A 21,876-nucleotide genomic window follows, 5' to 3' on the forward strand; every position below is an offset into this window, starting at 1 on the left:
TCGGAATGCACAATGGACTTGAACGGATGCAGGTGATCAGACAGGATGCTTACGTACGTGTCACCTGTCAGAGTGGTATCTAGACGCATCAGGGATCCCATATCAGTCCAATTGCACATGCCCCACACCATTGCAGAGCTTCCACCAGCTTGAACAGTCCCCTGCTGATATGCAGGGTCCATGGATTCATGAAGTTGTCTCCATACTCGTACACGTCCGATCCGCTCGATACAATTTGAAACGAGAGTAATACGACCAGGCAACATGTTTCCAGCCATCAGCAGTCCAATGTCGGTGTTGATGGGCCCAGGCGAGGCGTAAAGTTTTATGTCAAGCAGTCATCAAGGGTACACGAGTGGGCCTTCGGCTCCGAAAGCCCAGACCGACGATGTTTCGTTGAATGGTTCGCACCCTGACACAGCATTGAAATCTGCAGCAATTTACAGAAGGGTTGCACTTCTGTCAGTCGTCGTTGGCCCCGTTGTTGCAGGATCTTTTTCCGGCCACAACGATGTCGGAGATTTGATATTTTACCGGATTCCTGATATTCACGGCACACTCGTGAAATGAAATGGTCGTACCGGAAAATTCCCACTTCATCGCTACCTCGGAGGTGCCGTGTTCCATCGCTTGTGCGCTGACTATAACACCACCTTCAAACTCACTTAAATCTTGATAACCTGCCATTGTATCAGCAGTAACCTATCAACAACAGGGCCAGACACTTGTTGTCTTATACCGGGTGATCAAAACGTCAGTATAAATTTGAAAACTGAATAAATCACGGAATAATATAGATAGAGAGGTACAAATTGACACACATGCTCGGAATGACATGGGGTTTTATTAGAACCAAAAAAATACAAAAGTTCAAAAAATGTCCGACAGATGGCGCTTCGTCTGATCAGAATAACAATAATTAGCTTAACAAAGTAAGACAAAGCAAAGATTATGTTCTTTACAGGAAATGCTCAATATGTCCACCATCATTCCTCAACAATAGCTGTAGTCGAGGAATAATGTCGTGAACAGCACTGTAAAGCATGTCCGGAGTTATGGTGGGGCATTGGCGTCGGACGTTGTCTTTCAGCATCCTTAGGGATGTCGGTCGATCACGATACACTTGCGACTTCAGGTAACCCCAAAGCCAATAATCGCACAGACTGACGTCTGGGCACCCTGGGAGGCCAAGCATGACGAAAGTGGCGGCTGAGCACACGATCATCACCAAACGACGCGCGCAAGTGATCCTTCACGCGTCTAGCAATATGGGGTGGAACGCTATCCTGCATAAACATCGTACGTTCCAGCAGGTGTTTATCATCCAGGCTGGGAATGATGCTATTCTGTAACATATCGGCGTACCTCTCACCCGTCACGGTAGCAGTCATTGACGTTTTGCTGTCCAGCGCCATCTGTCGGACATTTTGCGAACTTTTTTTTGTTCTAATAAAACCCCATGTCATTCCAAGCATGTGTGTCAATTTTTACCTCTCTATCTACATTATTCCGTGGTTTATTAAGTTTTCAAATTTATACTGACTTTCTGATCACCCGGTATAAACGTCGCCGAACGGAGCACCGTATTCTGCGTGTTTACATATCTCTGTATCTGAATACGCATGCCAATACCAGTTTCTTTGGCGCTTCAGTGTAATTACGTAAATGTTATTATACGAGTAGTTATTGTTACCGAAGCAGTGCTTCAGCTGCTTCCCCCGACTGCTCGCCACTGATTTGTTGAACACCCTGTACGACTCGTCACTGCGGTGCCGGCAGCGACGGTGGCGTGGCGGCACGTGTACCTGCGCGTGGCGCGCTGGCTCTGGCCGGACCTGGAGGTGGTGTCGCCGGTGACGGTGCGCGCGCTCATGGACACGCGCCGCAACCAGGCGCTGCTCACCGCCGTCGTCGGGCTGCGCACCGCCGTCGACCTGGCCGCCCTGCAGGCGCGCGTCAGCGTGAGTACCGCGCCGCGCCAGCACCAGCACAGGCGTCCAGCATCACTACAGCCAGTTTTGTTGATTATCGCCGGCCGGAGTGGCCGAGCGGTTCTAGGCGCTTCAGTCTGGATCCGCGCGACCGCTACGGTCGAAGGTTCGAATCCTGCTTCGGACATTGGTGTGTCATCTCCTTAGGTTAGTTAGGGGACTGATGGCCTCAGAAGTTAACTCCCGTAGTGCTCAGAGCCATTTGAACCATTTTTTTGTTGACTATCAGGGTGTGGATTATCCAGTTTTCGGGTTAACTTTGCACAACTCAGGTTTCTTTTTTTTTTCCGGCCGGTGTGGCCGTGCGGTTCTAAGCGCTTCAGTTTGGAACCGCGTGACCGCTACGGTCGCAGGTTCGAATCCTGCCTCGGGCATGGATGTGTGTGATGTCCTTAGGTTAGTTAGGTTTAAGTAGTTCTAAGTCCTAGGGGACTGATGACCACATATGTTAAGTCCCATAGTACTCAGAGCCATTTAAACCATTTTTTTTCTTTTTTTTAAAAAAAAAATAAAGGAAGAAAGCTTGAAGTTACAAAATGCCAGTCGATTTGGCATTGACAAATGGGAGGCCACTACATTCCGATCACGAACTTATTTCATACGTTTTAGTAGCCCATTGTCCGCAGCTCGTGGTCTTGCGGTAGCGTTCTCGCTTCCCGCGCACGGGGTCCCGGTTTCGACTCCCGGCAAGGTCAGGGATTTTCTCTACCTCGTGATGACTTGGTGTTGTGTGACTTCATTATCATTTCATCATCATTGACTCGCAAATCGCCGAAGTGGGGTCAACTAAAAAGGACTTGCAATACGGCGGCTGAACTTCCCCGCATGCGGCCTCCCGGCCAACAATGCCATACGATCATTTCATTTCAATTCATTTCAGTAGCCCATTCGAACAACATGCCAATGGCCTTGCTGTAGTGGTAACAGCAGTTCCCATAAGATCACTAAAGTTAGGCGCTCTTCGGCTTGGCTAGCACTTCGACGGGTGACCGTCCGGGTTCGCCGAGCGCTGTTGGCGATCGGGATGCAATCAGCCCTTCTGAGGCCAATTGAGGAGCTACTTGACTCAGAAGTAACAACTCTGGTCACGGAAACTGCCACGGTTGGGAGAGCTGTGTGCTGACGACATGCCCCTCCCGTTGCGAATTCCCAGGTCTGTTCGGACGGAATCACTGGGACAATATAATGTGCAAGCGGTAAGGTGTTCAAATGGCACTGAACACTATGGGCCTTAACATCTATGGTCATCAGTCCCCTAGAACTTAGAACTAGTTAAACCTAACTAACCTAAGGACATCACACACATCCATGCCCGAGGTAGGATTCGAACCTGCGACCGTAGCGTAGAGTACAAAGAAAATCTTGTAAGAACCGTTCTGTCTCATAAAGAGGTCAGAGTCAGCTTCGCTTCTCTTAAATCCTAGTTCAGTGGCATAATTAGTGAATGTCTCATTTCAGCAACGGGGTGACTGTTTCAGGCAAATAAGCTTTTCATTAGTCGACATAATTTTCTGGAACCATCATTATGACCTTCAGGCTGTGTCACAAATCTTGTTTGCCTGAGATCACCGTAAAGGAAAGCAGTAGTCACGTCTATTTGTGCAATGTTCATCTTCTCTTTTCCGGCTGCGGTGGCCGACCTGTTCTAGGCGCTTCAGTCTGGAACCGCGCGACCGCTACGTCGCAGGTTCGAATCCTGCTTCGGGCACGGATGTGTGTCATGTCCTTAGGTTAGTTAGGTTTAAGTAGTTCTAAGTTATAGGAGACTGAAGACCTTAGAAGTTAAGTCCCATAGTGCGCTGAGCCATTTGAACCAGGCTTCTTTCGATACCATATTTTGTATGGAGACGTTCCTAGAACACTGCAAGATCAGGAAGTATGCTGCGGAATTGATCATTTTAGCCCAAAAGGGACTGAGGAATGTTTCCGTGAGCATGCGTCATAGCCCTGACTATTGCAACAAGAGTACGATTTTCTCTTTCACTGCATCCATTTTGCTGTGACGTGTATGGCATAACGAAACGTTGAATTACACCCTCCGTCGGTAGAATTTCCCTTGTCTGTTTTTTATTGAGCTCTCCTCCTTTATAGCGTAAGAGGTTTTTAATTGCATGCCTAGCAGTCTTTGTTTCTGTCATAAATTGCCTTAATTTATTAAGAACTTGTGATTGTTCCTTGACGAAGTAAAAAACTCGAAATTTACTGTAATCATCTTTGAATAAAACAAAGTACGATAACCAGACTTGGAAGTTTGAAAAGGACAACAGACATCCGTACGACTCAGCTCTCCTGCGTCAGAAGTTCTCTTCCATATGCCAAATGGAAGCCGATGTGCTTTACCGTACGTACAGCCTTTACAGAGCTCAGTATTCAGTCTCACGTATATCCCTAAGATCTTGCAGATTAACATTTTGACGTGTCGCTTATTTTGATGTCCAAATCTTTCATGATACAGTTGTTGTAAGTTTACTCGATTCATGTCATTTACTTCAGCAATAATAGGAGGTTTAATGCTTCTCATAATTAATTTAAATAGTCCTGTTTTAAAATAACATCTTTCTGTTGTGGATAGAAATGTACTTTCTGTATTTTTATCCTGTACCGCTAAGAAAGAAAATAATCTATTTTTAATTTTTGGTATATACCATACATCAGGCAACGGCTTTGCCGCAGTCGATACACCGGTTCCCGTCAGATCACTGAAGTTAAGCGCTGTCGGGCGTGGCCGGCGCTTGGATGGGTGACCATCCGGGCCGCCATGTGCTGTTACAATTTTTCGGGGTGGACTCAGCCTCGTGATGCTAATTAAGGAGCTACTCGACGGAATAGTAGCGGCTCCGGTCAAAGAAACCCATCGTAACGACCGGGAGTGCGGTGTGCTGACCACACGACCCTCCTATCCGCATCCTCAGTTGAGGATGAAACGGCGGTCGGATGGTCCCGATGGGCCACCTGTAGCCTGATGACGGAGTGATTTTATATACCATACATCACTCAAGGTGATTTTGCGCCACTTTTCATTTACTGCTGCTTCCATATCTTTGCTGGTCTTGCCAACAGCCTTAAACGTGTCGTAGAAACTGGTTCTAATCCCCTGAAAGAACTGTCAGTATTGGTGATATGACGTGTTGCCCATTGTCCACAAATCAGCTCTCTCTCTTACTCTCAGACATTACAATAGACGTTTCAGCGAAGAGAACTATGTTAGTATTTCAAGTTTCAGCAGCTTCTTACATATCCCTTTCCTGAGGTTTTTGTGGTCGACTATTCGCAATCCACTTTCGGCATTTTTTGATCACATGATTTGGATTTTTACAATAATGACAAATGATTTTCTTTTTCCATTACGGGTGTTTAGAGAGTTCTTTCAATGAGTTACTTACAAGCATCTCTTGAGATGTAGAATTTCCTGCTTTATTCGAGAAAGCTTTTTTGTGTGGACAACACTGAGTTGTCAGGCAATCAATAGATCTGTCCCTTTTTGACATAAGCATCCATTTGAATGAATATTACTCATCTGGTAGCGTGTCTAAAATTTTACAAATTAAAAATAAATGCGATACTTCGAGGAGTTTTTTCTACATTTTTGGCCATTTCTTGCTACAGATGACTCCACAAGTTTTCCAACATTACAAGTGATTGCTACATCACCATTAGAATGTTTCATAGAACATTAATTAACGAAGGTCATCAACTTTATCTTCAAAAACACCGTCAAATGATTTATGCAATTCTGCCCATACTTATCGACATGTATTAAAACGCATTATTTTCTGCAATGTTTTCTTTGTCATATTCGTAGTCAATACAACTAAAGCATTGTTGTCAGCCTTAAGGTAATTATTTAACGCTTTCTTAGGTGTCTCTTTTACTTGAGCAGTAGTATCTTCCGCGGGTTTCGCAGGTTTCACTAATCTACGTTAAATTACGTCAAGCTCTCCAAGAATACCATGTAGATAGACATTTGCTTTGTATTTCCTTGTATTCCAGTTTGATTGCCCTATCAGTAAACCAAAGCTTATCGCCCTTGCCGAATCCACAGTCGAAATTCACAAATTGACTCCTAACGCGACGTACGAAAGTCGCAATACGCTAATTTCAAAATTTACACTTCATTTATGTACGAAACTTCAGTTCATTTTAAGTTACGCAGTAGCACACCTAGGCCTATAATCTCTTTGATTATTTAGGAATAACACAAGTTCATTTTCATTCAAAAACACTGGTTTGTTAAAAGTCTACACATAAACGCTTAACGGCTATGATTAAAACTTCCTTTGCGTCTAAGAGCGTAAAACAATCTGTGCCTGTAAGGCAGGAATATTTAAATGCCATTCAAGTTATTAAGTAAAGCTGTTCACAACACAAAATTTTAACAGTATTTACTTTGTATAGAAGAATAATTATGAAATTGCGTGTTATTTTTTTGACAGTTGTAAAGTAACACATCGTTCAAATGATGCTTTATGTTCACAGGTAAATAATTATATGTCAGATAGTTAGAGATGTTTTTGTCAGAGATACTGCACTGTGCATTACATAGGCCTGCGATCTCAGTGTTGTCTATCGTTTTTTGTTTGTTGTGTTTTGTTTATCCCCTTTCTTTTTTATTTATATCAGTATAGGTTTCCAGATAATGTATATGCGTGACGTACGAATGACATCCTTAATGGACGGGCGGACTTCAACATAAGGATAAACACAACGCGATAGATAAAAAGCAATACACAACATTAAGGTCGCGCATCTATATATTGTATATCTCCGACAAAGAACTTCTCTAACTACCTAAGACATAATTTTCTTGCATCATTGTTGATGCATCATAAAGCATCATTGGGACGATTTGTCATTTTACGTCAAAAAATAACCAAAGTTCCACGATTATGCTTCTGTAGGAAGTAAATACCTGACCTGTGTTAACAGTACATAAAAGAACTTACGGCCCAAGATAACTCCACTCAATATTAAGTATAATGTAAGATAAAATCTTATAATACTGTTAAATAGACGTAGAATAATGATAAATGTAATGTCAATAGGAAGATTTGGATAATGGCAAATATGCCGAAAAAAGCTTCTCGTGAACTTAAGTAATTAACAACAAATAAACAATTCGCAGCTAATTTTGTCAAAAGCAGAAAAAAGATGTCACATTTTGACCTTACACAAGCTTCAGGCCCAGCAGAGAAGAAAAATCTGTTTATTATTATGTTCTCTTAACATTATTTTAAACTTTCTGTCTGACGCACATACTTCATCTCTTCTTCGACTACATTCCATTACCCTTGTTTGTTTCGTTTCGTTGAGATTCACCGTTCAACCTCTTTTGAGACACTCTCCATTCCGTTCAGTTGCTCTTGAAAGTTCTTTGCTGTGTGTGAGAGAATTGCAAACTTTTTCGCAAACTTGAAAGTTTTTATTTCATTTCTCTGAATTTTAATTCTTTCGAAATTTCCCCTTGGTTTCCTTTACAGATTGAATAACATCGCGAATAGGCTACAGCTCTGACTCACTGCCTCTTCGACCACCGTTCTCCTTTCATCTCCTTCGACTCTCTCTGTCAAGACCACGTACGATAAAAATATCCATACACCATTTAGTAGACATTAACATGGGGTTGTCCACGCCTTTGTCCTTATGGCAGCTTCAAGTCTGTTGGATGCACATGCAGTGAGGTGTCTGAATGTTTGTGGAAGAATGGCAGCCCATTACTTCTCTTAGAGCCCAAACCAGAGAAGGTAGATATGTTGGTCGCTGGGGCCTGGAGAGAATTTGGCGTTCTAAACCATCCCGAAAGTGTTCCAGTGGGTCCAGTTGGGTTCTGTACAGGTCAGTCCATTTCAGGATTGTTATTGTCCACATAAGTATTGAATAGGATTGGGGAGAAGAGAAGTTTGTGACACAACTTGACCAGAAGAAGGGATCGGTTGGTAGGACATGTTCTGAGGCATCAAGGGATCACCAATTTAGTATTGGAGGGCAGCGTGGAGGGTAAAAATCGTAGGGGGAGACCAAGAGATGAATACACTAAGCAGATTCAGAAGGATGTAGATTGCAGTAGGTACTGGGAGATGAAGAATCTTGCACAGGATAGAATAGCATGGAGAGCTGCATCAAACCAGTCTCAGGACTGAAGACCACAACAACAACATTGTCCACATACCATTGCCTCACAGATGTTTCATTATGACAGGGTGCCCTGTTATGCTGATACAATCTGTCATTGCCTATGAACTGTTCCTCTATTTTATCGAGTCCGCAGTGTTGTCGCATACGGCGTCACTCTTTGCCCCACCTCATGCATCATTTAGCACTGACAACAGAATTGTGTGGCTTGTGAGAGGCTGCTCGACCATTGTATCCCAGTCTAAATCGCTACGGACAGTCATTGTGGTGTCTCCACTGCTGGTAGCTCTTTGATAGTCACGAGTAGTTCCTTCCGCTGATTTCATGGCATTTTTTGCAGGCACCCTCCAGTGCTCGATAATCCCAGTCTGCTAGCACACGATATCTGCGTGGTCCTGGTTTACTGTGGTTGTTCCTTTGCGATTCCACTTCAGTCACACCACCAACAGTCGACTTCGGCAGATTTAGAGGGGTTGAAATGTCTGTGATGGATTTTTTATTCAGGTGACTTTCAGAGACTAGACAATCTTCGAAGTCATTGAGCTGTCCTGACGAACCCATTCTGTTGTTACTGCTTCTCCAATGACAACACAGTACTCATCGGCTCCTTTCATACTTGCACGTCCGCCTGCTGTGGTAACTAGTGGTCACTTCCGTGTAAGATAGGTGTGGCCAGATACTTTTGATCAGATACTACGAGGGGCGTTCAATAAGTTATGCCACACATTATTCTTCCGAAAGCAGGTTGGTTTTATTCAGGATTCCAATACGTCACATTATTCCCCACTCTTATGGCTACAAAACCCTATTTTTCAACACAATTTCCGCTCAATGCGACGGCCTTACGCCAGTTTACTGGGAGAGCCTGTATGCTGCATGGTTCTGCTCTACTGGTCGACGTCGGAGCCAATGTCTTGCTGCACGAAGAACCCCCCTATCATCCAAGAACTGCTTCCCGCGGAGTGCATACTTCATTGAGCCAAATGGATGCAAGTCGGAAGGTGCGAGATCCGGGCTTTAGGGTGGGAGGACGAACAGTCGAATGGAGTTCTGTGAGCTTCTCTCGGGTGGGGAGACTTGTGTGAGGCATTGCGTTGTCATGGATAAGAAAGGTTCGTTTACATTTTTGGGGCGACGAATACGCTAAAGTCGTTTCTTTAATTTCCTGAGGGTAGCACAATAACCTTCAGAGTAGATCGTTGCGCCATAAGAGATGACACCATACAGAATAGCCTCTTCAGAGTCCCAGAAGACCATCGTCATGACTTTACCGGCTGTGGGTACAGCTTTGACCTTATTCTTCGGAGGAGAGGTGGTGTGGCGCCGCTCCATGGGGGAACGGACAGGCTTGCACGAGCTTGTTGCGATAATACGAGGGTCACTCCAAAAGAAATGCACACTACGTTTTTTAATCGAGCTTTTATTCTACATGTGTGAAAGTTTTACAGTGTGTACATACATAATTTAGGAACAATATTTTCATTTCTCCACATAATTTCCATCCCTGTCAACTGCCTTACGCCATCTTGGAACCAGCGCCTGTATACGCGAACGGTAAAATTCTGGACCAACCTGTTGGAGCCACTGTTTGGCAGCGTGCACAAGGGAGTCATCATCTTCAAACCTTGTTCCACGATGAGAGTTTTTCAGTTTCCCATGATAGTCACATGGAGCCAGGTCAGGACTGTATGGCGGGTGTTTGTGTTGTCCATCCGACTTTTGTGATCGAGGCCTGCCGCTGCGAGGACAATCCTCAATATTGTCGTTCCCGATTTCATCACGTAACCTGCTTCCCCACCAACTAATTGTACTGCGGTTGACAGCAGCAACTCCATACACCTTTTTCAACCTCTTGTGGATGTTTCCCACTGTCTAGCTTTCACAGCACAGGAATTCTATAACAGAACGTTGCTTCTACATCTACATCCATACTCCGCAAGCCACCTGACGGTGCGTGGCGGAGGGTACCTTGAGTACCTCTATCGGTTCTCCCTTCTATTCCAGTCTCGTATTGTTCGTGGAAAGAAGGATTGTCGGTAAGCCTCTGTGTGGACTCTAATCTCTCTGATTTTATCCTCATGGTCTCTTCGCGAGATATATGTAGGAGGCAGCAATATACTGCTTGACTCCTCGATGAAGGTATGTTCTCGAAACTTCAACAAAAGCCCGTACCGAGCTACTGCGTGTCTCTCCTGCAGAGTCTTCCTCTGGATTTTATCTATCATCTCCGTAACGCTTTCGCGATTACTAAATGATACTGTAACGAAGCGCGCTGCTCTCCGTTGGATCTTGTCTATCTCTTCTATCAACCCTATCTGGTACGGATCCCACACTGCTGAGCAGTATTGAAGCAGTGGGCGAACAAGCGTACTGTAACCTACTTCCTTTGTTTTCGGATTGCATTTCCTTAGGATTCTTCCAATGAATCTCAGTCTGGCATCTGCTTTACCGACGATCAACTTTATATGATAATTCCATTTTAAATCACTCCTAATGCGTACTCCCAGATAATTTATGGAATTAACTGCTTCCAGTTGCTGACCTGCTGTATTGCTTCTGACAAACGTCAAGTGTAGCAGCCAACTTTAAGACATGCTGTGACGGCGCCACTCAAGGGAACAGGTTGAATTAAATTTGAAAAGAAGCGGGAAGGATGTATCTACACACTGTAAAACTTTAACACATGCAGAATGAAAACTGAATTTTTACAAAAATAGTGTGCATTTCTTTTGGAGTGACCCTCGTAACAGACGCCTCGCCCAACGACTTAACGTGCTTTTGTTCACTGCCATGTCTCTCTAGACACTCTGCAAGCGCCTGTAAATATCTGCTGGGCTCCGATTTTCCGCCAAAAGAAACTCAATGACAGCTCTCTGGTTGGGACGCACGTCAGTTACTCACACCGTTTCGAAGGCTACTTCTAGCGCCGCTGGGGGGTGAAGCGGGAATATTCTACCACGTCCCACAAGAAATTCCGCATTTTTTCGACTGAAATTCGCCGAGAAAGAAAATTTTTTCCGTTACATATTGAGCGGCTTCCGTGTATTTGTGTCTAGTTGTGTGTGTTCCTGGCAGGAGCGGCTGGTGGAGCTGTGTGAGCCGGGCGGCGGGCTGCGCTACCCGCGGCTGCGCTACGCGCTGACCACGGCGTGGGGGCGGTACGCGTGGCGCGAGGAGGACGCGTTCCACCTGGAGGCGCACGTGGTGGCGGCGCCGTCGCTGCCCGCGCCCGCCGTCGACCACCCGTGGGCGCAGCAGGCGGCCAGCGACGTGGCCGGCAGGTTCCTGCCGCACCACCTCTCGCCCTGGCAGGTCGCCCTGCTGCCCGGCGGCCGCGTCGTCGTCATCCGCCTGCACCACCTGCTGCAGGTAACACGCCTGCGCACCTCCAGCACTCGCAGCTTCCTGTTAAACTGCCGACTGTGCTGTCGTCTATAGGAATGTAAGCCGACTTACAAGGCGACAGGCAGCCCTTTAATCACAGATTTTGACGAGTCTTAGGTATGTGCGAGGGTTGGAACTATAATAGTGGCAACTACACTACACGCCATTAAAATTGCTACACCAAGAAGAAATGCAGATGATAAACGGGTATTCATTCAACAAATATATTATACTAGAACTGACATGTGATTGCATTTTCACGCAATCTGGGTACATAGATACTGAGAAATCGGTACCCGGAACAACCACCTCTGGCCGTAATAACGGCCTTGATACGCCTGGGCATTGAGTCAAACAGAGCTTGGATGGCGTGTACAGGTACAGATGCCCATGCAGCTTCAACACGATACCACAGTTCATCAAGAGTAGTGACTGGCGTATTTTGACGAGCAAGTTGCTCGGCCACCATTGGCCAGACGTTTTCAATTGCTGGGAGATCTGGAGTATGTGCTGGCCAGGGCAGCAGTCGAACATCTTCTGTATCCAGAAAGACCCGTACAGGACCTGCAATATGCGGTCGTGCATTATCCTGCTGAAATGTAGGGAATCGCAGGAATAGAATGAAGGGTACAGCCACGGGTCGTAACACATCTGATATGTAACGTCCACTGTTCAAAGTGCCGTCAGTGCGAACAAGAGGTAACGGAGACGTGTAACCAATGGCACCCCATACCATCACGCCGGATGATGCGCCAGTATGGCGATGACGAATACACGCTTCCAATGTGCGTTCACCGCAATGTCGCCAAACACGGATGCGACCATCATGATGCTGTAAGCAGAACGTGGATTCATCCGAAAAAATGACGTTTTGCCATTCGTGCATCCAGGTTCGTCGTTGAGTACACCATCGCAGGCTCTCCTGTCTGTGATGCAGCATCAAGAGTAACCGCAGCCGTGGTCTCCGAGCTGATAGTCCATGCTGCTGCAAACGTCGTCGAATTGTTTCTACAGATGGTTGTTGTCTTGCAAACGTCCCCATCTGTTGACTCAGGGATCGAGACGTGGCTGCACGATCCGTTACAGACATGCGGATAAGATGCCTGTCATCTCGACTGCTAATGATACGAGGCCGTTGGGATCCAGCACGGCGTTCCGTATTACCCTCCTGAACCCACCGATTCCATATTCTGCGAACAGTCATTGGGTCTCGAACAACGCGAGCAAGAATGTCGCGATACGATAAACCGCAATCGCGATAGGCTACATCTGACTTTTATCAAAGTCAGTAACGTGATGGTACGCATTTCTCCTCCTTACACGAGGCATCACAACAACGTTTCACCAGGCAACGCCGGTCAACAGCTGTTTGTGTATGAGAAATCGGTTGGAAACTTTCCTCCTGTCAGTACGTTGTAGTTGTCGCCACCGGCGCCAACCTTGTGTGAATGCTCTGAAAAGCTAATCATTTGCATATCACAGCGTCTTCTTCCTGTCGGTTAAATTTCGCGTCTGTAGCACGTCATCTTCGTGGTGTAGCAATTTTAATGGCCAGTAGTGTATTTATTTACAGCTAGTACAAAATAGATACGTGTTTCAAAGTTTTACTGCCCTTAAAAGTAGTCACCAGCATTGTGTATAACCCGTTGACAGCGATGTGGAAGTCGTAGCATACTCTTAGTAGTGCCAGTTGTGTTGATAGTTCGAGCGGTGCGGTCTATTACCCGACGAATTTGTAGTAGTTCTGAAGCGAATGCCGTGAAGTGTTTCCTTCAGTTCAGAAATAGAGTTGAACTCACGAAGCCTTAAGTCAGGAGAGTGCAGTAGGTGGTATACCACTTAGCAGTCTTATCAGTCAAACAAATCAGTAACGGCTCCCACAGTACGTGCTTGAGCATTGTTCTACAAAATCATGGTCACGTCCTGCAGAAATAGTCATCACTTCTGTTTCTATGCTGTTCATTTTTGGAACGCAACCTACGACCTTGACGACTGCACGACACAAAGCTTTACGCCTCGCCTGGGCCTGTCAACACCGACATTGGACTGTTGATGCCTGGTCGGACGAGTCTCGTTTCAAATTGTATCGAGCGGATGGACGTGTACGGATATGGAGACAACCTAATGAATCCATGCACCCTGCATGTCAGCAGGTGACTGTTCAAGCTGGTAGAGGTTGTGTAATGGTGTGGAGCGTGTGCAGTTGGAGTGATACGGGACACCTGATACGTCTAGATACGACTCTGACCGTCAACACGTACGTGAGCACCCTGTCTGATCACCTGCATCCATTCATGTCGATTGTGCATTCCGACGGACTTAGGCAATTCCAGCAGGACAATGCGACATTCCACACGCCCAAAATTGCTGCAGAGTGGCTCCAGGAACACTTTTCTGAGTTTAAACACTTCCGCTGGCCACCACACTCCCCAGGAATGAACATTATTGAGCATACCTGGGAAGCCTTGCAACCTGCAGAAGATATCTCCACCCTCTCGTATTCTTACTTGATTTATGGACAGTCCTGCAGGATTCGTGGTGTCGATTCCCTCCTGCACGACTTCAGACATTAATCGATCCCATGCCACGTCCTTTCGCGACACTTCTGCGTGCTCGCGGGGGCCCTACACGATATTCGGCAGGTGTACCAGTTTCTTTCGCTCTTCAGTGTACTATTCTCGCTGCGGCCGAGAGGTTCTAGGCGCTTCAGTCTGGAACCGCGCGACCGCTACGGTCGCAGGTTCGAATCCTGCCTCGGGCATGGATGTGTGTGATGTCCTTAGGTTAGTTAGGTTTAAGTAGTTCTAAGTTCTAGGGAACTGATGACCTCAGATGTTAAGTCCCATAGTGCTCAGAGCCATTTGAACCATTTTGTACAATTCCAATACAGCGTTAGCGTAACTGAGACTAGGTTTGACAGAGAGGAAAAGGAAGTTTTATTTGATCTTTTAAAACTTATGAACGCTGTCCTTGTAGAACAAGTGAAGAATTCCACCATTTTTTCTGAAATGGGCAATTACGATTTTCTGGTTCCTCGTTGTTAAATTGTCAATTATGCCAATTTTACAACACTAAAATCAACTTCAAATTTTAAACATTTTGATTGGCTGTTAACCAGCAACCGTACGCTATTTAATTACGGGATTTATATACAACAACATCGGTTGCACACAATTTTTGACAATTGACCATGCTTTCGATTACAGTAGGACAATCTTCATCAGAATAAAAAATTACGTGGAATAAATGTAATTTTGTATGCTGATGAAGATTGCCCTAGTGTAATCGAAACCATGGTCAACTGACAAAACTTGCGTGCAACCGATGTGGCTGTATATACATCCTGTAAGTAAAATCAACTTCCTGTTGTTTTGTTAAATGTTACTTTATCTACATAAAAAAATTCAATACTGTCCTTCGTTAACTGTATCTCGTAATTATTTGTATTTTATTTGTCCTTATCAGTAATTTCTATGTAAGTCGCGCGTTATTTTATCTGTGGTTGCGACGTTCAGTTGTCACCTGACGTTGGTCTAAGTAGCCGACAGCCAGTTCATGATCAAACTGCAGAGCACCAGAAAAGCTTCTCTGTTTTAAGACTACTGTCATAATCTGCCCAGAACCGACGGAGAATTCAGTTCAAATGTACAAGCTTAGCTTCTAAACCGTAAAAATATCTAATATGTGTATATTTTTAAATGTATTAAGGGCGATTATAATACAAAGATTTTTACGTAAAACAGTGTAGTCTTTACAAAAGTGGGATACTTCACAGGACATGAGTAATAGGTCAATAGAGTTATCGAAGGGAGAATGTTTTGGAAGGCACGTGTATGGAAGAGCTGAGGAGCAGGACTCCGACCAAGGTGATTGAAAGGGGATGGAGAAGAGCTTGAAGGTGGTGGGGTGAGAGGAGAGGAAGCAGAGTACTCTGTTAAAGCTGCAGGGATCGGTAGATCTCTGGTGCGATTTCGAGATCCTGTAAGGGAAGGTAGTGTAATGTGAGAGACTGCAGTGGTGGCTTACAAGTGTGACGGTTAATAATCAGGAATGATACGATATGGCGTTTGGTGGCAAGTTTGTGGGAAGTGTAACAAACGGAAAGGTGTTCTTTGTGGGAGAGGAGAGACAGAACGTTAATCCTATAGGATCCCAGTGGGGGATAATTGATGGATACGGAAGGGAAGGCTGAGTCCATAGCTTTCGAGGATTTGGAAGGGCGGTGAAGTTTTAGCGAAATGGAAATTCAAGCGGTATTGCCATGATGAAGGACTTATCGAATTAAGACTTGGTAGGCAGAGAGAGGGAGAGAGACTTTTGCTAATGATATATGTATGTTTGTAGGAGGGGATATTAAGCCGCCAAATAATTGTTCAAATTCCTGGTGAAACTTTAGCTGCCCTTTGTTTTGCACAATGCTCTTCGCTACTAGTGTCGGTCAAATGACCATTATCAAGCCTAAAACGAACAAATCAAATCAATGGAGAGTACACTGTTTACAGGTAAATAGAACTCTAAACACTGTATTACTTATTGGCACGATCGGCTGGAAAGTTATACCATAATATGAGTAATTTGCACTTTTGAGCCCACCATAGTAGTACAAAACGTTATAAAATAATAGCTGTGTACAATAGTTTTCATAAAGAAGCAAAATTCACAACGACAGCTACTCACACACTAACCGATGTAATCAGGAAATACACTGAAGGATTCAGTCAAATACAAAACCTTGTCAAAGATGAGAACTACAGAACATGGTAGCAATAGCAGTATCAGCTGAACAGGAGGTACATATAGTCTTTGGTTGCATGTAAACTTTATAGATTTATGAGATAGATCGTGAAACTACAAATGTACACACATTATACTGTACATCCAGAAATGTCGCACAGACGACTTGTATAATCTGAAATACCTCATAACTGCCGAAAAGAGAGCGTCTGAAATTCATAAAAAGCCGTTTTATGACACCAGATAAAGCCACATTGGCGAATTTTGTATATTACAAAATATAGTAATACTGTACATGTAATGTCACTATGTTTTGTAATATACAACCAATGCGGCTGGTTATCAGTCTCCTCCTTCCCAGTCTCTCTGTCCATCTCCTTTTCCCCCTCTCTATGTCCATCTCCTCTACCACATCAGACCCCTCCAGCACATCTCTGTATCCATCTCCTACTCTCCTCATCTCTGTCTCCTCTTCCCTCTCCCTGTCCATCTCCTCCCCCCTCTCTCTCTGTCCACCTCCTACTCCCCCTTTTCTCCATCATCTCATCATCCCCCTCTGACTATCCACCTGCGCTTCTCATTATTCTCCGCTGTGTGCTCACTCTGAACAACATGCCAATTGTGCAGGAGCCTAGATGCCAGGCATTATTTATACTTTTCAACACCACACTACGGGAGCTGTGTGGTACTTACACCAACAGTATTTCTTTCTAGACAATAAGTAGCATGTGTACCAAATTTGGCTGAAATCGATCCTGTGGTATAGAAGGAGATGGGGAACATACACACGATCATTTACACACATTGAGATTACCCACAGAGGGACAGAGTGCAGAGAACACCTACCTGTGCAGGCAGAGGGCCCGCGGCTGCTGGACATGGTGTCGGCCGTGTGCGCGGCGGCGCTGCTGCAGGAGGACGACGAGATACCACCGCCGATGCCCGCCCCCTCGCCGCCTCCCGCGCCGCCTACGCCGGTGCTGCGCGCACTGCCCGCGCTGTGGGCGGCGCTGCAGGAAACGAGTAAGGACGCTCTGCGGGCGGCGGTGGCCCGCTGGGAGCCAAAGGGCGGCGCCGCCCCCAGGGACCTGCCGGCGTTGCTGGCCGTAGTGGCGGGCGCGTGGGCGGCAGCCGGCTGCGAGGAGCTGGCCACCAAGACGCGCCGCCCCCACATCACCACGGCGGACGCCCTGCGCGCCATCTCGCCGCCCGCCGTCTTCTGGGCGTCTCTCAGGTCGGTCGCATATTCCGCTTCACTCCACTACCCTACTCTATCAGCCTATCGTATCACCTTTTCAAATTGTGTTTGTTCGTCACGTCCGCTGTACGAACGTCAACCGCAAAGCCGCACCGAGGTGATTCTGCGCCCCTGCTAGAACTGCCAGATCTGCTTCTGTCCCGCCTCCCCCTACCGGTAAAACTACCTAACGCTGTCCAGTCACACAGCACGTCTTTGCTTCTTGAGCGCCAACCTGTCCAAAAAAGACTGGGGCAATGATGAGCGTAGCCGTGAAGCCACACCACATGGTGAAGAACTTCATGCACAGTGACTGGAGGTGAAGATGCCCAAACTTTTCCGTGTGTTCACCTGACGTCAGAGAAAAATTAGCTTCGTCTGTCCATAGAATGGTCCAGGGCCAGCCGTCGTCAACTTCAATCCTGTCGTTGTGCGTCCTGTGGTGCAAACTGCTGTAGGATATGGATCTTGTACGGATACCGTTTGAGAATGCTTCGAAGCATCTTCTATACAGTGGACCACGGAATGTTCAACTGTCGTGAAACAGCATGCGCACTGCCTGACGATCGGGAATTGCGGCAGCGTTGTGCGTCATAGCAACAGCGATTTCATCAGCCACCTGTGGCGCAACCTGTCGTCGGCCTGTTCCCGGAGTGACACCCAATTCTCCAGTTGACTCGAACTTCTTCATGCTCTGCACAGCAGGTGGAGAAAGAGGACCCTTCCATTATCCTTTCAGCCGGCGATGTTCTCGAAGTGCAGCTGCTCAGCATTACCGTTGTTTTGATAATACGAGGGGCGTTTGAAAAGTCCATGCAAAAATAAAAACTACTTACATGTTTGGGGTAAACTTTTTTATTTTTCGACATAGTCTCCTTTTAGACTTATGCACTTCGTCCAACGCTGTTCTAATTTGTTGTTCCTTTCCGAATAATAAGAATTGTCCAAGTCTGCAAAATAGCTATTAGTTGTTGCAATCACCTCCTCGTTTGAATAAAATCTTTGTCACACCAGCCATTTCTTCACATTGGGGAACAAATAGTAGTCTGAGGGAGCCAAGTCTGGAGAATATGGGGGATGTGAAACGAGTTGGAATCCTATTTCCATTAATTTTGAGACCACAACTGCTGAGGTGTGTGCTGATGCATTGTCGTTATGGAAAAGGACTTTTTTGTGGTCCAATCGTCGGCTTTTTCCTTGCAACTCGGTTTTCAAACGGTCCAATTACGATGAATAATATTCACCTGTAATATTTTTACCCTTTTCCAGATAGTCGATGAGGATTATCCCTTGTGAATCCCGAAAGACAGCTGGCCAGAGTGGCTGAGCAGTTCTTGGCGCTACAGTCTGGAAATGCACGACCACTACAGTCGCAGGTTCGAATCCTGCCTCGGGCATGGACGTATGTGATGTCCTTAGGTTAGTTGGGTTTAAGTAGTTCTGAGTTCTAGGGGACTGATGACCATAGATGTTAAGTCCCACAGTGCTCAGATCCATTTGAACCCAAAGACAGTCGCCATAACATTTCCGACCGTCCGCAGCTCGTGGTTGTGCGGTAGCGTTCTCGCTTCCCACGCCCGGATTCCCGCGTTCGATTCCCGGCGGGGTCAGGGATTTTCTCTGCCTCGTGATGACTGGGTGTTGTGTGCTGTCCTTAGGTTAGTTAGGTTTAAGTAGTTCTAAGTTCTAGGGGACTTATGACCATAGATGTTAAGTCCCATAGTGCTCAGAGCCATTTGAACCATTTTTCTTTCCGACCGAAGGAACGGTCTTCGCTTTTTTTGGTGCAGTTTCTCCCTTGATAACCCATTGTTTAGATTGTTGTTTGGTCTCAGGAGTATAGTAATGTATCCATGTTTCATCCACAGTGACGAAACGATGCCTCCTGAGCAGCTGCAAACCCATCTTGCAACATTTCATACGATTCCGTTTTTGGTCAAGCGTGAGCAGTCGCGAAACCCATCTTGCGAATAGCTTTCCTCGTGTCCAAATACTTATGCAAAATATTATGTACCCGTTCATTCGAGCTGCCCACAGTACTAGCAATCTCACGCACCTTAACTCTTCTCTCATCCATCACCATATCATGGATTTTATCGGTGACTTCTGGAGTTGTAACCTCCACAGGGCGTCCAGAATGTTCAGCATCACTTGTGCCCATATGGACACTGGGAAAATGTTGAAACCATTTATAAACTGATCTAATCGAAGGTGCAGAGTCACCATAATGTTTATCAAGCTTCTCTTTAGTCTCCTGAGGCATTTTGTCTTTCACAAAGTAATGTTTCATCACCACACGAAATTCTTTTTCGTCCATTTTTTGTCAATCACTCGTTTCCTTGATTCACACGAATGCCAAACATAAATAAATAGACCAATATGGCTTAAACTTGGTGTATGTTCTTTTCAAAGATGCTACTAACTAAACATGACCTCGATACGCGCCGGTGGTGCCATCTCTCTGACTTCGCACGGACTTTTCATACGCTCCTCGTAGAGCTTCACAAATAATGCCCTGCTCCTTTTGTCCAAGCTCACGTTGACACGTAAACCAGTGCCTTGCGACTGGTCAGGTGTGTGAGACTACGAACCACCATGACTGAACACGGCACCTGGTGACTATAGTTGGACCTGGACGGATGCATAGAAATCATGCAAGTCATACTCTGGAAATTAATGCTACCAACTTTGGTAGTCGTACGGTAATTAGTTTCCATGTTATAACGTGTTAAATAGGGAAAGTTTAACTATAATCACCGGGTAGTTACTCGGTCCCCGCCGTAAGACCTGCAGCGTCACATGCTGTGACATATGCGCCGCGATCTATCTTTCTCACGGGCCTCGAAATTCACAGACTCATGATGCGTATGATTTCGCTCCTTTATGGTAACTATCGACTGTGGCAGGCAGGGAATGATGTCAAAGTTAAAAAAAAATCCAAATCGTGAACAACAGCGGACCCCGTGTAGCGAATTAAACGCTAGTAAAGAGTGCGTATTCCAGTATCAGTGCACCTCTGTGTAATCGAGGAGGGACGTAAGTGGCGTGAACGGGGGCGTGGCTGTTGCGTGTGCAGGGTGTGGTGGTGGGTGGCGGTGGTGGCGACGGTGCGGCTGCCGCTGTGGTGGGCGGTGCAGGTGGCGCAGCTTGTGGTGCGGGGGCGGCGGTCGGCGTTGGCGGCGCAGTGGCGGCTGGCGGCAGCCGCGGGGGCGGAGCTGCGCTGGCTGTGCCTGCAGCTGCTGGACGGCCCGCTGGCGATGCTGAGGCAGGCGCTGCACCCGGGGAACGCCAGCGCCAGGTCCATGCGCGCCGGCTCCTTCACCGGCCGCAAGGTCTGTCTCTGCACAGACGCTCTGCTGTCGTACTGTACCACTGTCTATTGGAGATGTCACTCGCTCTTCTCATAACTAACTACGTAGCAAACCAGTGTGATATTGTGCAAAAAGTTTTGTGACTGTTTTGTGACTGCAATGATTTTCAAGTTGTTGGAGATTGCTAATATGACAGTATAGGGTATCAACTTCTTAACTAAGCTGCTGATGTAGACTGCCTCCGTATATTTATTGCTAATATGACAGTATAGGGTTGTAATCTACCCCCGTCCTTCCTAGTTGCAGCTGTGGTCCACATTAGTCTTTTATGAAAATTGGAGATGAGCGAAGGTTACAATCTTACTTATCTTTCCTCGTAGAGTTGGCTCCAGTTCTTCTCGTCTAGGGGTCTGATTCTTGAAGCTGAAATTCTCACATTTTAGGTCCTCATAGTTGAATTGAAATTTGAAGATTGTTGTTGCATAATTTTTGTTGGTACGTCAATATATTCTGCCACATTTTAGTATATCATACATTTTGATTTTTCACATTAACAAAGCTGACGACATCTGACAATAGTACATATAATTAGTGGAATAGAGCAGTGCATAAGGAATCTTCCGCACGATGCAGCTGAGGCCGTCAGGCTACCTACCAGCCATATCCTGGCGAAAGCTAAGCCACCAAAATCTAATATTAGCCAGGAGGAATGACGTTGCTTACGGTAATTACGTGAGAATGAAGACTTGGTTGTCTTGCCAGCCGACAAAGGGAATGCCACCGTGGTTCTGAACTCTGCAAACTGCCACCTGAAGATGCTACATTTATTAGAAGGCCCCACGTACCGCAAGCTTAGTCGTCATCCCACACAGGCCATTGTCGGAAGGACAAGGAAGTTATTGAAGGATTCAGGCTTACCAGATGAAATGGTGAAGAAATTAAAGCCTCGTGCCACCAGACCTCCCAGGCTATATGGATTACCAAAGATACACAAGGAAAGTGTTCCCCTGAGGCCCATTATTAGTGCAATCAGTTCGCCCACCTACAGACTTGCTAAACATCTGGCAGGATTACTAGCACCAAAATTGGG

At 45.9% G+C, this 21,876-nt stretch overlaps 1 protein-coding gene across 2 annotated transcripts in view; it reads left to right on the forward strand.

The window, feature by feature from the left end:
- The window catches only part of LOC126162145 (uncharacterized), a 128,356-nt gene that overhangs the window by 48,280 nt on the left and 58,200 nt on the right, over positions 1–21,876 (forward strand). For both annotated transcript variants that reach the window (XM_049918441.1, XM_049918442.1), the window contains exons 3-6: positions 1,780–1,961; positions 11,196–11,489; positions 17,093–17,472; positions 20,552–20,807. In XM_049918441.1, the coding sequence (XP_049774398.1) occupies positions 1,780–1,961; positions 11,196–11,489; positions 17,093–17,472; positions 20,552–20,807 (1,112 nt within the window). The remainder of the gene's footprint in view (positions 1–1,779; positions 1,962–11,195; positions 11,490–17,092; positions 17,473–20,551; positions 20,808–21,876) is intronic.

Source organism: Schistocerca cancellata, chromosome 2, assembly GCF_023864275.1.
Source record: "Schistocerca cancellata isolate TAMUIC-IGC-003103 chromosome 2, iqSchCanc2.1, whole genome shotgun sequence".
NCBI lineage: Eukaryota > Metazoa > Arthropoda > Insecta > Orthoptera > Acrididae > Schistocerca > Schistocerca cancellata.